The 17747-nt window shown below is 41.7% G+C and overlaps 1 protein-coding gene across 3 annotated transcripts in view; it reads right to left on the bottom strand.

The window, feature by feature from the left end:
• Positions 1 to 1512: 1512 nt before the first annotated feature.
• Positions 1513 to 17747, bottom strand: part of LOC133562251 (protein SOGA3-like) — a 41245-nt gene continuing 25010 nt past the window's right edge. Inside the window, exons 10-16 of one of the 3 annotated variants that reach the window (XM_061916262.1) lie at positions 17255 to 17422; positions 11096 to 11365; positions 7702 to 8217; positions 7248 to 7327; positions 4299 to 6081; positions 2677 to 2712; positions 2453 to 2600 (exon numbers count right to left, since the gene is read on the bottom strand). In XM_061916262.1, coding sequence (XP_061772246.1) covers positions 2683 to 2712; positions 4299 to 6081; positions 7248 to 7327; positions 7702 to 8217; positions 11096 to 11365; positions 17255 to 17422 — 2847 coding nt within the window. In that variant the 3' untranslated portion in view covers positions 2453 to 2600; positions 2677 to 2682. Of the gene's footprint in view, positions 2601 to 2676; positions 2713 to 4298; positions 6082 to 7247; positions 7328 to 7701; positions 8218 to 11095; positions 11366 to 17254; positions 17423 to 17747 lie in introns of those variants that run through there. The other 2 variants (XM_061916261.1, XM_061916263.1) reach the window with 2 other exon arrangements.

Here is a 17747-nt window from a genome sequence, read left to right as displayed (position 1 = left end):
CCCTGCATGCTATTCATAAGCAAACAATTGTGAGTGGATATGCATGCAAAAAGCCATTTCTGCATTGCACAAGCATATAGAAAAACTGCAGACTCACTTCCGGTTTCATTGCACCACAGTCATCCCTGAGGACAAGACACCCGAGTGTCACCTAAGATGCCGGTTAAATTGAAGACACCATGCAGTCCCTTGCCTCTAGAGCATGGGTGTCAAACTCTGGCCCGCGGGCCAAATATGGCCCGCCGTGTAATTCAATTTGGCTCTTGAGGCAATATCAATTTAGCATTAGAGCTGGCCCGCCGGTGTTATACAGCGTCGGTGCCACTGTAACACCGCATTCACCGCTAATACTCATACTTGCCAACCCTCCTAATTTTCTCGGTAGACTCCCGAAGTTCAGTGCCCCTCCCAAAAATCTCCCGGGGCAACCATTCAACCAAATTTCTACCGATTTCCACGCGGACAACTATATTGGGGGTGTGCATTTAAGGCAATGCCTTTAGCGTTCTCTACAACCTGTCATCACGTCCGCTTTTCCTCCCTACTAACAGCTTGTCATATAATATTTGTGGCTTTTACACACACACACACACACGCACACGCACACACACACGCACACGCACAAGTGAATGACTTGCATACTTGGTCAACAGCCATACAGGTCACACTGAGGGTGGCCATATAAACAACTTTAGCACTGTTTCAAATATGCGCCACACTGTGAACCCAGACCAATCAAGAATGACAAACACATTTCGGGTGAACATCCGCACCGTAACACAACAGAACAATTACCCAGAACCCCTTGCAGCAATAACTCTTCCAGGAAACTTCCAGCAAACTGACCAATAATTAACGTTTTATTCATGCATTTTCTCTTGCTACTTCAAGGCTTGAATGTTTGGTTCATTTATTATTGTTATTTTATTTTCAAATTCATTATTAGCCTGTGGAAAACAATTGATATTTACCTCAGAAGATTGCAAATAGAAAAAAAGGCATAACATTTTTATTTAAATTTTATTTGACATGCCATTGATCTTTTTTTTTAATTATTATTTGAAACTGGATTTTGCATGTCACTAAAGTTATATAAGCCTTGCTTGTTCAATATTTAATGCAAAACTTGTTTGGGTCCCTATTAAAAGGTTCATTTGTTAAACCTTGGCCCGCGGCTTTGTTCAGTTTTACATTTTGGCCCACTCTGTATTTGAGTTTGACACCGCCGCTCTAGAGCTATTGATTCAGATTCCTCTCAATGGAATAACTTAATTTTTAATTCGCTGTTTCCAAATTAATGGTTCTTGGCCTACGTTTCCGTATACAGGTATACAATTGTTAAGATTAACAGTAGGAATGTAAGTGAAATACATTTGTCATACAGTGAACAAGCTCCTTCACAAATATCGAATGTAAGCTAAAGAGGCTGCAAATTATGTGACAAATGTACAGCAGGCACTCAGGTCTGCCATGTGAAAAGAAAATTCATAAATAGAAGAGCACTAATCAGGATTTAACTTCTTAGTCCATGTTTATTTCACAAAATAGATCAGCAAAAGCATCACTTTTTATGATAATTGGGCTCAATACTTTGACCCAACAGGCTGTTCTACTAAGTTGTGTCCGAATATGTGACAATGTTTCTGTACACATAGGAAAAAAGAATGTCAGTGAGTAACCACGCCAAGAAAAAAATATTCAATACAGAAAAGTTTGCAAGATGCCTTGCCAAATAATACCTTTGACAAAACACAACCAGCCATTAATACAAAGTTATAAAAGTGAACTCGCATTTTATTTGTCAATATCAAACAAGTATAACCAGTGGAAGAAGTCAGTGATACATTTAAAGCAAAAAAGTCACAGCAGAGGTACAGTCCATGTATTCAGTTATTTTCAAGGCAGAAATTTGACAATCTGATGCTGAAGCAGCATAAGCATTGTTTTCAAGAAAATACAAACCACTATACAGTTCCTTTTGATTACAAACATTAATCATATTTTGGTGTTAATGCGGTATGGAGATACATATAGTGGAAGGTTAGTAGATCTGCAAGCTTCTGTAGTCAAGGCTAGAATACAGACCTGAGCGTAGTAAATCACGTTTTCACTGCCTTCTCAGGCATGAACAATGCATGGCAGGTCAGTGTGAGCACGCCGTTGCACAAAAGAAGCTGTTTTGGAACCTTTTCTAATTAGTCATCTTGGCTCCAGTGAATGCCAAATACATTCTAAGGTGAGTTGGGAAAACTCACAACTAAAGCACTTCAAAGTGTGTGAGAGAGAAGGTTTGGTTTTATGGTGTACAACAAACAGTGGTGGAGATTGAAGTGTTCAGGGTTCATTCATGGAAGGAATCTTGTTGGAGATCAAATAATGACATTCTCCATGTGAAAGGCATGTGAGTAAGGGAAGGAGGGAGTGCGTTTATGAGAGGGAATTGATGGAGGTACAACAGGTGTGATCCAAAGAGATGTGAAGGCAGTCGAGGAGGAAGTTAGGGACAGGCTGGCCCAGCGGGAGGGCAGGCGTCGATTGGCTGGACGTGCGGTCTTTGTGAAAGCATTCTGGTTAAAGGGGAAGCAGGACTCTTCTTTCTCCTGTGAAGACATATTAACATTAAGGATGACAACACCATCCTATCAACAGTTAAATCCAGTCACAAAAATACTTTACATGAAGTCATGTTTTCCATCTGTAGTTGTCTTGGCCCTGGGGAAAACAACAAGTCACATTTCGAACAACATTAATAATTTCAGCCTTGTCCTGTGAAAACAACATGACAAACACACATCTTCTATGTTGCAGACAAATGCAACTGAAAAGGAACATAAATATTTCATATTTTCACCATTTTCACAACGAGAGGAGCCAGATGAGGAGATTCCGGCATCTTGCCAGGATGCCACCCGAGCGCCTCCCTGGGGAGGTGTTTCGGGCACGTCCGACCAGTAAGATGCCACGTGGAAGACCCAGGACACGTTGGGAAGACTATGACTCCTGGCTGGCCAGGGAATGCCTTGGGATCCCCCGGGAGGAGCTGTATGAAGTGGCTGGGGAGATGGAAGTCTAGGCTTCCTTGCTTAGGCTGCTGCCCCCGCGACCCGACCTCAGATAAGCGGAGGAAGATGGATGGATGGATCAATGTCATATTCAGTGTACAGTACATACAGTAGCCAGTAACTACTAGGGGTGTCCAAAAAATCGCATCGTGATTCCTAATATAAACCGATTGTATGATTAATCATTTTTAAGAATCGATACTCATTTTTTTAACAATACATTTTCAAGTTGTTTTATGGGCTATCTCAGCACTTGCTTGCTGCACGTCATTCGTCAGCAGTGAAGAAAAGCTTTTGTAACTTGTAACTTATTTTAAAAATGTTTTACTATAATTTTTACACAAAATAATACATTACGAGAATCGGTTTGAATCAAGAATCGTGTTGTATCAAAAGTCAATTCGGAATCTAATCTTCACCTAAGGAATGAGAATCGAATCGTGGGTTGTTGTAAGATATCTATCCCTTCTTCAACGCCTGCATGCATCTATAACAAAGGCCATGACCACATGGGCACAACAAAAACAAAAACACTCAAAAAAGTTACACTGTTTCTAAAGGAAAAGGCATAAGTGGTAGCTTTGTGCCAAGTTAAGTGTGTTTTCTAAATGTGTTCCACTTATAAACAGCCTTTATTTAAGCAACAGAACACCCCAGATTATAATGAAGGCTTCAACCTGCTTCTGTTCTTTTTGCACATATGGAATAAACAATATATTAGAGAGACTTAGTTAATCATACAGGTTTGTTAGATTGCACGATATTATAATTGACTTTGAAATATTTCCATCCATCCATTTTTTACCGCTTGTCCCTTTCGGAACCTATCTCAGCTGCATTCGGGCGGAAGGCATCGTACACCCTGGACAAGACACCACCTCATCGCAGGGCCAACACAGATAGTTAGACAACATTCACACTCACATTCACACACGAGGGCCCAAATAGTGTTGCCAATCAACCTATCCCCAGGTGCATGCCCTTGGAGGTGGGAGGAAGCCGGAGTACCCGGAGGGAACCCACCCAGTCACAGGGAGAACATGCAAACTCCACACAGAAAGATCCCGAGCCCGCGACTTAACCTTGGACGACTCAGGACCTTCGTATTGTGAGGCACATGCACTAACCCCTGTTCCACCGTGCTGCAAATATTTCCATCAAACAAAATTTTTACTATTTTATACCATGCTTTAAAATGTATAATTTGAAAATACGCTTGCATTTGACTTGACTCACCTGCACGGAAAGCTTTATTTGTGCCACCGGGCTGTTCAGACTGGCGTCTGACTTTGTGAGTGACGACTGCTTCAGAGGAGGGTGCATATTGCGCTTGTTTAACTCCATGGTGTCTTTCTGGAGGCAGGAGTTAGGACTTGAAGCGGTCTCAATGTGTTGGCTTTGGTGCTGTAGAGCCTGAGATGCACTCTCATAGTGTTTCAAAATGATCTCTACTGCGCCATAGTTGGAACGTGAACCCTCAGGGCGCGGGTACGCAGCGAGAGTAAGGGGTTTCCAGGGATGGTCATTCAATATTCGAGGCCCAGGTTTGCAGCCATCCGACTGGGAGGGAGAAACAAAACCAAGTTTTGAGTTTTGTGCCTGGAGTCTCTCTTTGCTCTGTGCAGAGGGCTGCTGGAGTGATCTTTCGATCTCAGCCGGCTGAGGCTTCACTCCTGAGAAATTGTCCTTCTTAAAGTTGATGTCCTCTCCAATATGTTCTGAATTAATATTTGCAGCCAATACAGGCTTCGAAAGGGGAGTGTGTGTGGTTGCCCTGTATTGCGTTCTCCTGGTAGGACTGCTCACTGTGCAAACCTTTTTCTTAATGTCAGAAAGTTGCTCAGGACTGTGAGTGGTTGTTGGGTTTTCCTCCCTGACTGCAACATTTAATTGTTCAGGTACAGCGACAGAAATGCTGCCATGCTTCTTTCTGACCTCTTGAACTTCAGGGCTACATTTGATTTGATCTGGGGTGGAAATACGTAATTCAACTTCAGTATTCACATCCATGATGTCCGGGATTTCATCAAGTTGACACCTGGGAAATAAAAACTCATTGGACACAGAGTCTACTAACAGGGCTGGTTTACAAGAGTGTGTATTTGCTTCTGGAACACAGTCTTGGTGCTCTACCCCACGGCCCATCACTGCTTGAAACAAAGTCCTGTTGAACTCTGCGGTTTTTTGTTCCAGCGTAATGTTTCTCCTGGAGCCTTGTAGTTTGGGGCTGGTTGTTTCCAGTGGGGACAAAATCAGATCTACAGGTAATTCTTTAACAATTGGGGCCATTTGTGGCTGACGGTTCTGTACATTTCCAACACCAAGGGCGTAATGTGAGCAGTCTTTTGTTGAAGTCAATATGTTGGCCTCAGAGAAGCTTTTCTGGACAGTCCCAGATGTGGACAACTTACTGCTAGTACACTTGCTTGCATCACAAGACCAACGGTTGTGGGAGCAGCCACTGTTACAGTTGGAATTTGTAGGAACGGACCAGGATGCTACCACACCATCTTTGAAAACTTTTCCTTCATTTGCTTGCAGCATTGCCTCAAACTTCCTAACAATTGATGGGCTGCTACCCGTTTTGTCTACGACAGCACATGGGCTATACTTTTTGTCAACGACAGCACATGGGCTGTGACACTTTGTCATTGTTGTCATGGGGGATTCAGGGATGTGGAGTTCTATATCTCGTTGGGAGGGTGAGCTCAAATTCCGGGATAAGCTACGGGTAGGCAGAGGAGGGGGTACTGTATCCGTATCAAAGACTGCTCCCAGGCTTGTCTGTACATCTCTGCAGCTGTCAGTGGAATTCTTTCCCCAGGAATTGTGTGACCCTCTTTGGGCCCGCCAGGTGTGATCTGGCGACAAGGTGATCCAGTTTTCTTTCTCCAATTCCTTAAGTTGGTAGTAAATTTGGCTAAGGTCAGATGGTGTCTGATTTGAGTTAAATCCAATTTTATCCATGGCCAATGGAATGTTCTTCTCTTCTGAGAGGCACAGGAGTTCAGATTGATTTCTGAAACAAATTCAAACAATGCAGTTCATATTACTAGTGTTCTAACATTTAAATGTTTTTAACTTTTTCTTTCTGATTCCGTCGATAAAGCTCTCTAAAAAAATTAAAAACCACCATCAACATTTTAAATCCATGCTGCAAGTACTGTATGTAATGTAGTAACAGGCACATTAATAATACCAAGTAATATTTACCGTATTTTAGTCATTTTGAGCCTTACCGAAACAATGATTTTACAGAGCGCATCGCAACGTTTGCTATTTCCTTCAAGTACTACTACTATTCATGACAGACTTCATGAAAGCCAAAACGAATTACTTTGGGACTAACAATGATCCACAACCATCTATGTTTTAACCTGAATATAAGGAAGATGAGATACAAGTTTTACAAGCTGACTGATAAGCTGATCGAGCTCTAGGGAAACACTAAGCATCATGTAGTAGCATTGCTAAGCGCTAAACAAGAATTATAAACTACAAACAATTACTTACTGTACAATTTCCACTCTCACTGGCAAGCTGACTCATGTACTGTTTATATCTTTCAGCATGATAATTGTGTTCTCTGTTTGAATTATGTTTTGTCATAATCCTCACCCATTCTGGTAAAAAAAAAAAAAAAGTGGCAGCAAACAAGCATCTTGTCACATCTTCCTAGCGAGGTTCACAAGTCTAAATTGAATTTCAAAGTTGACCAACTTCTCAGCTTATGCCCTTCTAGAACATTCAGTTATACAAGTGGGAGGGATGGTTTATAATCTAGCACAAACCTTTACTAACTCAGAGGCGATGCAGCAGCTCAGTATGTTACTTGCAGCGGTAGTTGTCTCTCTGATCTAGACGCTATGTTACTAAAAAATAGTTCCTTGGCGTTAGGTCTCATAATAACAATGTCACTAGTACTTGGTTAGTATGCAGGTCACAGCATGTAAATAGAGTACTGTTGCCGGTTTTTGGCTTATTGGCAAAACACATGAATTCCACTTGCTGCATGGTTAGCCACTTCTTGCTAGCTTTTTGTTTTTACGAAAGACACATGTCTTCGTGTCTCACATAGGGATTTTAAGTGATAGGCAAAATTCCTCAAAAAGTGCAGTTCCCCTTTTAATAGTTCGGAGCTGGCGTACTACAGTAAGTTTACTGTAGCTACAAAGATGTATTTACCTTTTTTCCTCACTGTTCTTTTTAATTTTATCCTGGTAGCTGCAGAGCTCTTCACTTACTCGTGCTATCTCTTTCAGAGCCTGTAACAAACAGACAAAGGAGATGGACAGATGTCTGAATATTAATTACCACAAGAGTAATGTAGATATTTTTCCACAGATATTAAAAAAAAAAAAATCTAACCATATGGGAAAATGTATTGAGATAAACCATAGCTGCCATTTAAATTGTTTGCTTCTAAATATTTGGGAACTGTTTGGAGAAGGTAGTTTTCTATTTCAGTATGATTTTATTCGTGTGCAAAAAAAAAAAATCCATTAAATCATGCTAGCTGCAAAAATGAGACCAACTCCATATGTTCTTCTACTTTCCGGTAATGTTGTTGAACAGCTTTGTGTCCCAGTACTATTGTTCATAAATGACTTCATGTTGAGCTAAGAAAAAAACAACTTACAGCATTTAAAGCAGTGGTGCTCTCCTTCTTCTCACTGGCGTAAGACATCTCTGGCAACACAGAACTTGCTTGAAGGCTACGATCAACATTATTTGCATTTCCAATGGAGATATTTTTCGGTGCCCTTCCACATTCAGGTGATTTAAGGACAATAGCTTCAAGCTCTGAGGTGTCTATAGCTTCTTTCCTTTTAAGAAGAGAGTCTCTAGATTTCAATTCAGGAACTGCATCCTCATTCCGTGCAAATTGACCACCTCCATTCAGTTCATGTAGGCGGTCTACTTGACAACAGGTGGTGGAATAAATGGCACTCTCCCCTCTACTGATAATGTTGTCGTGGCTAAAGCCAGGTAAGGGCTCTGAAAGGCTGCAGCTGCTGTGCGGCTGTGAAATGTCACTCAGCACACTAGAACCAGTGCTGAGGGAATTTACACTGAGGTGATGCTCTTCTTCCTCACCCCGCCTGCCACCAGCCAATCCGGTCTCCTCTCTCTTGGCCCTCACCTCACTGTACAACTACAAATAGGAAGAAGAAAACCAATGTAAATACTTGCCATTATAGTGGCTACAATATACTTTGATATACAAACCCCGTTTCCATATGAGTTGGGAAATTGTGTTAGGTGTAAATATAAACGGAATACAATGATTTGCAAATCCTTTTCAACCCATATTCAGTTGAATGCAAAACAAAGACTAGATATTTGATGTTCAAACTCATAAACTTTATTTTTTTTTGCAAATAATCATTTACTTAGAATTTCATGGCTGCAAGACGTGCCAAAGTAGTTGGGAAAGGGCATGTTCACCACTGTGTTACATCACCTTTTCTTTTAACAACACTCGATAAACGTTTGGGAACTGAGGAAACTAATTGTTGAAGCTTTGAAAGTGAAACTTTTTACCATTCTTGTTTTATGTAGCGCTTCAGTCGTTCAACAGTCCTAGGTCTCCGCTGTCGTATTTTACACTTCATAATGCGCCACAAATTTTCGATGGGAGACAGGTGTGGACTGCAGGCAGGCCAGGAAAGTACATGCACTCTTTTTTTTATGAAGCCATGCTGTTGTAACACGTGCTGAATGTGGCTTGGCATTGTCTTGCTGAAACAAGCAGGGGCGTCCATGAAAAAGACGGCGCTTAGATGGCAGCATGTGTTGTTCCAAAACCTGTATGTACCTTTCAACATTAATGGTGCCTTCACAGATGTGTAAGTTACCCATGCCCTGGGCACAAATGCACCCCCATACCATCACAGATGTTGGCTTTTGAACTTTGCGAGGATGGTTCGCTTCCCCTTTGGTCCGGATGACACGATGTCGAATATTTCCAAAAACAATTTGAAATGTGGACTCGTCAGACCACAGAACATTTTTTCACTTTGCACCAGTCCATCTTAGATGATCTCAGGCCCAGAGAAGCCGGCAGCGTTTCTGGATGTTGTTGATAAATGGCTTTTGCTTTGCAGAGTAGAGCTTTAACTTACACCTACAGATGTAGTGATGAACTGTATTTAGTGACAGTGGTTTTCTGAAGTGTTCCTGAGCCCATGTGGTGATATCCTTTAGAGATTGATGTCGGTTTTTGATACAGAGCCGTCTGAGGGATCGAAAGTCACGGTCACTCAATGTTGGTTTCCGGCCATGCCGCTTACGTGGAGTGATTTCTCAAGATTCTCTGAACCTTTTGATGATATTATGGAGCGTAGATGTTGAAATTCCTAAATTTCTTGCAATTGCACTTTGAGAAACGTTGTTCTTAAACTGTTTGACTATTTGCTAACGCAGTTGTGGACAAAGTGGTGTACCTCGCCCCATCCTTTCTTGTGAAAGACTGAGCATTTTTTGGGAAGCTGTTTTCATACCCAATCATGGCACCCACCTGTTCCCAATTAGCCTGCACACCTGTGGGATGTTCCAAATAAGTGTTTGATGAGCATTCCTCAACTTTATCAGTATTTATTGCCACCTTTCCCAACTTCTTTGTCACGTGTTGCTGGCATCAAATTCTAAAGTTAATGATTATTTGCAAAAAAAAAAGGTTTATCAGTTCGAACATCAAATATGTTGTCTTTGTAGCATATTCAACTGGATATGGGTTGAAAAGGATTTGCAAATCATTGTATTCCGTTTATATTTACATGTAACACAATTTCCCAACTCATATGGAAACGGGGTTTGTATAATACACTCAGACAAATGCAAAATGAATACACAAAGTCAGTAATTATGCTATTTGAACAAATAAATGTGAACAAATTAAATCACGGAAAAAAATGATAAAGTAGGATAGCGTTGGTCTCCAACCACAGAATACCAAAATAGCAACTTCTGTATTTAATGCAAACTTTGTTAAACACTGCCCATCAATCAGTGTATACTTAGCACAAACATTAGCTCTGCTTTGTTTTTTTGGCTGTCTTCCTTTCTTTTTTGGGGGCTGTTTTACTATCTTATTTTTTGGTCTAGAAGGACAAATGACAGCCATGTGTTGTTATGTTTCAGTCCTGGGCAGTTCCCCCAAACAAAATTATATAATTTAAATATTAATTACATTTTTTGGGCATATTAAATTATCTTGAGCTCAAGTCTCTCTTCGGCTATGTTATTACCTAATTGGGGCGTCAGGAACTCATCCATAAGGACTTGAACTTTGGAACCGGGCAGTCATGATCTGAGTTTGGTATTAAAAATGCTTTTCTTCCTCATGGTTAGTGTTTGAATGCACTGCTGAAGACAACTTAGCGTTGCAGTGATCGTTTGCGTGCCCTATCACTTCGGCATCTCTTAAAAGGCTGCGTGTAACAAAAATGGACTATGCAGAAGAATTTCTGAGAATTTGCCTTTCGGAATTCAAAATTGAACAAAAAAGTACAATAAATAATAAATTCCTCCCACTTCCTTTTCATTACTTCTCTTCTTGAAACAATTCAAGTTTTACATTATTGATCCAAACCATCAAACAAACAGCAAAAACATATAACCATTTTGGCACACAGATGGGAAATAAATAAATAACCTCACAGACTACAAATGAAATCACCCACATTAGGTTCAGTCCGTCACATTTTCTAAAATGCCACATTCCCTGTTGACACTAGTTACAAACACACTCATCCTAGGTAACGAGCAAAACAACGGTTGCTCTTTTCCTTCCACTACATCCTCTCCTCATACTTTGCAGCTGCACGGTTCGGGAATATTGTTTTGACAGTATCACCATTTTACAGAATGTGAAGAAAAAACAAAGTACAGAGAAAGCCATGTATGTTAAACACAAATTATTAGTCCTTTGTATCCAAACTTTCTTCTTTTTCTACTTAAAAATGTGTTCGGTCTTTCATGCGACCCTCAAATGAGAGACAGCATTAATTCTTAGCAAATATTCAACATACCTCTTCTATTTTCCGTTGCATATCCTTTAGTTGGCTTTCCCATTCCTGTCTTTCCACATCAAACCTCCCCAGTAAGTCGGCTTTCTCCTTCAACCAGTCTTTCTCGTTGTGCTCCAGACGACAGCGCAGCTCCATGGTAGTTGAGCGCGTGTCTGCCAGGAGCCTCCGCTGCTCCTCTTTTTCCCGACAGAGCGTTGATGTTGATGAGTGAGGACCTGGTGCTAATTTGACACTTCCACTTGTTGACCTGCAATCTTCTTTGGCTTCCAGCTGAAGACAAGCAAAGACAGCAGATGTAGAAAGAAAGACACAGTGGTAAATGGTTTGGGGTGGATTACAGTAAAAAGAAGCATGAGAGCCAGATGTGAGCGGGGGATTGTTAAAAAAAAGCAAAGGAATGAAGAGAATGAAGGAGCGGCAGGAAAGGAAGGTGGAGGGATGAATGCTAGTGGGTTCAGAGGAGGGAAGATTGAAAAATGAAAATATCCTGTGAGAAGTCACACACAGGGTTAGCGGTTCAGAGAACAGACCTCTTGTCTGTGGTACTTCACCAACACAGGATACAGTTTAGAGCCTGACAAAAACTCATGATCTGAGTCACACAGCAATGATCTTGCTTATACGTGTACAATCACATAGCAGAACATTTCTGTGTAAGACAGCAATGTAGTTGTTTCTTCCAAAATTGGATTATGACTACAGAAGGTTATGAGCCAATGGACTACACAAAATGATGTTGTCCCTCATTAATTTGATTTGTAAAGGCCAAAAACATTATGACACTAATTAGCCTTGGTTTTAAGTATTGAGAGTCTGTCTCTAAGGCAGCAGACAGTTAGACTGCATCAAAGTCCTAAACTTTGTTCATCAGATAAGATGATGATATTGGAAATGCAATCCTTGTTTCAAATAGTAAAATATGTGAATGTGCCCTGTGGTTAAGACAGTATGTGCAAAGAATGCTGTCCTATAACTGGAATAGTACCGTGGCAATGCTTGTGTACATCTTAATGTGTGTAGAATGAGAAAAGAGGGAGAGAATGCATGCAAGTGAGTCTAAGTGTGTTATTTCAGTGCGGAGTCTCGAAACCCTCTTACAAGCCTGAGTTGTGGTGCTATTTTTGCCTGTGGCCTGGGGTTAGAAAATTATAGTCCAGAAAAACAAGTCACCCCATTTTCTGTCTGCCCTGAAGCTCGTCTTAAAGTTGTCTTGATTTGCAGACAATGGGTGCCGTCCACACCAGGGTGTTTTCAAACATCAAAATGTAAACAAATGGTAAAAGTGCAAAAACAAGTATGTTGAATGTCTAAGGTCGATGAGCAGCCAATTAACAGCAGAATCAAACTTTCCCCTGAAAGGAAATCCTGAAGAAGCTGTACATGCAAACAGGAACACGGGTTTGCCAAATTTCAGCCAGTTGAAAGAAAACAAAGTCATGAATGCACAAGCAACTTAGGTTTAGTCTGAAACTGCACTCTGTGACCACCCTGCCTGTGACTGTACGGCACAGAATATATAACGGTAACTGTGTCACCACGGTGACCCACTATTTATAGTGGACACTAATGTCACATTCTTAGGGGTGGCGGGGAGACTAGAAAAGACGGGGGGATCTGGCTGCTGAGACAGTGCAATGTCTCCACGCTGCTGGCAGCTTTAATAAATCAGCATCACACAGACAAATCTGCCCGGAAATATCTGGCCGAGGACCTCCTGTTGGATGCTTGTTCAACATTTGGTGGTGAAAGGGCAAACAGCATGAAAACAATGCTCAGAATATTGTCTTAAATATATAGCTCATTTTGGCTACAAGTGCAAAGAATGTGCTGACTTATAAGCCCATTGTTGAATATGATAGCAATTTGCCAACACGCAGATTGCTTTAGTTTGTTTTTCAATCATTAAAACAATGAGACGCTACAATATGGCAGGCTTGCAGAATCTCATATTGCAAATATAAGTCAATATTATTTCATTTGGCATCACTCTGCTTGAGCTGATCAAACTCGCAGCAACATAGAACATTGTAAGTCATCCTCACTTACATGCTGCTGCAGTCTGATCCTAATGAGGACTTTTAGGTAGTGTGCATGCTTTAAACATTGTAAACAGGCACTAGTGTGGCAGGATGTACCATTTAGACAATGGCGCAAACCCCACCCAGCATAACTTTGCTCCAAGTCATATTTCCTTTGGTCGCTCTGAACGATCAATATGGGAAAGAGACAGAGCAACCACGTGCCTTATCTATTAAAAATGGCAGTCCTGAGTTAAGTAGGCTGCTAATATAGTGCAACCTCTTTGGTCGTGTCTCATGTTAGTAGCAGCATCATCACTTTAACCTACTACTCCAAACCTTCAAAAGGAGTGACAATTGCATGACCAATCAGATCTCTCAGTGATCATCATCATCATACCTTTAACACCCATAAAATTACACAGGTTGAGAGCGACTATATAGTCTGCCAAGTAATACAAGCAATATCTCAGATACTGTCGCAGTGGCATGCAAACTTTACTCTCCAGTATTCTTAAGCCATGTCATGTTGACAGTGGCTGACAGTAATGAAGGTTGATGATTTATGAACTTGATGTTTTAAGTAAGTCGGCTGTGTGTGTTTGGGCTGGGCTGGGATAACAGGGTTTGTCTCCATGGGATGCAAATCTTCTTTCTTAAATTACGGGTAACAGTTGGACAGGGTCCATGGTGATATATAACTTTGTCATGTGGGTGGCAACTTGGCATGGCAGTTTATTTTATGTCTTTATCACTGAATTTATGTCATTGATTTTTATGTGTTTGAATTTTGCCAAATCTTTTTTTTTTTTACATCCAATTATGCTGGCCATTTCCATGCATCCATCCATTTTCTACCCTTTGTCCCTTTCGGAGTCGCGGGGGGTGCTGTAATGTATCTCAGCTGCATTCAGGCGGAAGGCGGCGTACACCCTGGACAAGTCGCCATCTCAACGCAGGGCCAACACAGATAAACAGACAACATTCATACTCACATTCATACAGTAGGGACAATTTAGTGTTGCCAATCAACCTATCCCCAGGTGCATGTCTTTCGAGGTGGGAAGAAGCCGGAGCACCCGGAGGGAACCCACGCAATCACGGGGAGAACATGCAAACTCCACACACAGAAAGATCCCAAGCACAGGATCGAACCCAGGACCTACATATTGTGAGGCAAACACACTAAACCATGTCTCACTGTGCTGCCCACTGACTATTTAATTGAATACAAATTTGTGAGCAAAATGTGTGAGTTTGAAAATTCAGTTTGTTAAAATACATCCATCCAACCTTTTTCTACCGCTTGTCCCTTTCAGGGTCGCTGGAGCCTATCTCAGCTGCATTTGGGCAGTAGGCGGTGTACACCCTGTACAAGTCGCCACCTCAACGCAGGGCCAACACACATAGACAGACAACATTCACACTCTCATTCACACAGTAGGGACAATTTAGTGTTGCCAATCAACCTATCCCCAGGTGCATGTCTTTGGAGGTGGGAGGAAGCCGGTGTACCCGAAGGGAACCCACGCAAAGACGAGGAGAACATGCAAACTCCACAAACACAGAAAGATCCCAAGCCCAGGATCGAACCCATGACCTTCATATTGTGAGGCAAACACACTAAACCCTGTCCCACTGTGCTTCCCACTGACTATTTCATTGAATACAAATTTGTGAGCAAAATGTATGAGTTTGAAAATTTAGTTTGTCAAAATACAGTCTTTTAATATATACTGTGTAAAAATTCAGAGTAAAAAAATTGAGTATAAAAATTCAATGCAAAAATAATTATTGCTTCAAAACTCAAAGACTAACTTTCAGTAAATTAAGACTAAAGCAATCAATCCTGTTTCAAAACAAGCCAATATGGTGCTTTTGTCTTAAATTACTGGAAGTGTGTTTTGAGTTTTGAAGCAACATTTATTTCTGTACTGATTTTTTTTACACTGAATTTTTCTGCGCTGATTTATTTCACACAAAATTTTTATACGTTGATTATTTTTCCACTGAATTTTTATACACATACTTTTTTTACACTGATTGTTTTACACTGAATTTCTATTTAGAATTATGTGATGTAATTCGGCGACTTTTCCAGGGTGTACCCCGCCTTCCGCCCGATTGTAGCTGAGATAGGCGCCAGCGCCCCCCGCGACCCCAAAAGGGAATAAGCGGTAGAAAATGGAAAAATTCAAATGCAAAAACTTGTTTACTGTATTTTTCGGAGTATAAGTCGCTCCGGAGTATAAGTCGCACCTGCCGAAAAGGCATAATAAAGAAGGGGAAAAACATATAACTCGCACTGGGGTATAAGTCGCATTTTTAGGGGAAATTTATTTGATAAAACCCAACACCAAGAATAGACATTTGAAAGGCAATTTAAAAGTGGGAGAGTGGCCGTGCGCAACCCGAGTGTCCCTGGTTCAATCCCCACCCAGTACCAACCTCGTCATGTCCGTTGTGTCCTGAGCAAGACACTTCACCCTTGCTCCTGATGGGTGCTGGTTAGCGCCTTGCATGGCAGCTCCCTCCATCAGTGTGTGAATGTGTGTGTGAATGGGTAAATGTGGAAGTAGTGTCAAAGCGCTTTGAGTACCTTGAAGGTAGAAAAGCGCTATACAAGTACAACCCATTTATCATTTATATCAGAATAGAATACAAAAACGTTTGTTAATGTAACATTTGGTTTGTTGAATTATTCTACATTAAAAATGCGCGGTTTGCGGTCCCATTCGCGGAGTCCGCGGATAAACCGCGGGTCGGGCGGGTGACATGATGAAAATCCTCATCATCATCATCATCAGCCGTTGTCAGTCCACTGCTGGATGAAAGCCTCAGCATGTTTCTGACATTTGGCGTACTTTTCATGCTGGTTGTTAGCCTACACCTTCCATGCTGGCTTGGTGCGGGTTGGAAGGGGACATGACGAAAAAATAGATTTGAATTAGATCCGGGCGGGTGGCGGTTGAACCATCCGGAAATATTTGATATACATGGTTCTGGGATCGATATCCTTTGCCATTCAAAGAGCCATTTAAGACCCGTGTCATAAAGCAAAGAAGACAATAGGAGACGCTATTATTCTCTAGAATGACTGCCGGCAGTCACCCAGATAAGTATTAGGGCGTGCTATGAAGCCATTGGCTTTGTCGCCTTCTACAGCATGTACGATCTGCTTGTCAGTCCAGCAACATGTTGTGTGTGGCTTCCGCGGCAACACGCACACGACTGCAAGGCATACTGGGTGACACAGAGTACACTAATGGTTGTGATATAAACAATTTTAACACTCTTATTAATATGCGCCATGCTGTGAAGCCACACCAAACAAGATTGACAAACACATTTCGGGAGAACATCCTCACAGTAACACAACATAAACGCAACACAACAAATACCCAGAATCCTTTGTATCCGTGAAACTTCCTGACTATTGTATACACCCCGCTAGCAGCAAACCCCGCCACCCCCACCACCACCCCTCGTGCGTCTGTAAGGTGGGCGGGGTTGGGGGCGCAGGGGTGTAAAATATATTCAGAACATATCACGGATACAAAGGATTCTGGGTATTTGTTGTGTTTCGTTTATGTTGTGTTACTGTAAGGATGTTCTCCCGAAATGTGTTTGTCAATCTTGTTTGGTGTGGCTTCACAGTGTGGCGCATATTAGTAAGTGTTAAAGTTGTTTATATCACAACCATCAGTGTACTCTGTATCACCAAGTATGCCTTTCAATCTTGTACGTGTGATTGCGGAAGCTGCACACAACATGTTGCCGGACTAACAATTGGTTCGAACATGTTGTTGAAGGTGTCAAAGACAATGGCTTCACAGCACGCCCATATTCTTGTCATCATGATGAACACTATTGGATAGTCGCGAGAACGTTAGTGGCTCCAATTGTCTTCATTACTCTGTGAAACAGGTTTAAATAGCTCTGTCAGTGGTAAAGGCGGCCAACCTCTGATGTATTTCAGCGGGCGGTTGGCGGGCGGGTACGGTTCCGATAAAATGTTGGTTCGGGTGGACGGCGGGTGGATGACGACTTTGGTGATGCGGTTGCAGATGATATAATTGCCTATCCGCGCATCTCTATTCTACATGCATGCAGAAGGTAAAAAAAAAAATGTGTGTTTTACCTGTGCAATCCTGCACTTGAGCTCAGCCCTCTCCACCTCCCAGCCACATCTGTCTCTGGTATACTGCAACTGGAGCTCACTCCTCTTCTCTTCCTCCCGCTTCACCTCCACCTGCACTTCATCCAAAACTGTCTTTAAGTCCAGCAAAATTCGACGGTTCTCCCCACCCTGCACACAACAAAAAGTGCATTAGATATACAAATGGGACTCCATTCAGTGTCCCATGAAGTTATCTAGCACACACTAACAAAGCTGTAATGCAGAGTATAAGTGATGCTCATTTAAAATGTCATTATGTAGTTACTTGTATGTCAGCCACTTCTCTTAGCAGCAACTCCTTCTCTCGAATCCATTCCGCTTTGTCCTGCACATGCTTCTTTTTTAGATCCTCAAGTTTCTTTTTTAGCTTTGTATGTTGTTGCTGCGTAGCATCGGGACCAGAAGACATTTGTCCCTTGAGGACTTCCAGCGTTATCCCCGTAGCACCTTCACC

The sequence above is a fragment of the Nerophis ophidion genome, linkage group LG11 (assembly GCF_033978795.1).
Source record: "Nerophis ophidion isolate RoL-2023_Sa linkage group LG11, RoL_Noph_v1.0, whole genome shotgun sequence".
NCBI classification, from domain to species: Eukaryota; Metazoa; Chordata; class Actinopteri; order Syngnathiformes; family Syngnathidae; genus Nerophis; species Nerophis ophidion.
The sequence above is the reverse complement of the archived record's forward strand: the minus strand, read 5'-3'. Positions and strand labels throughout refer to the sequence as shown.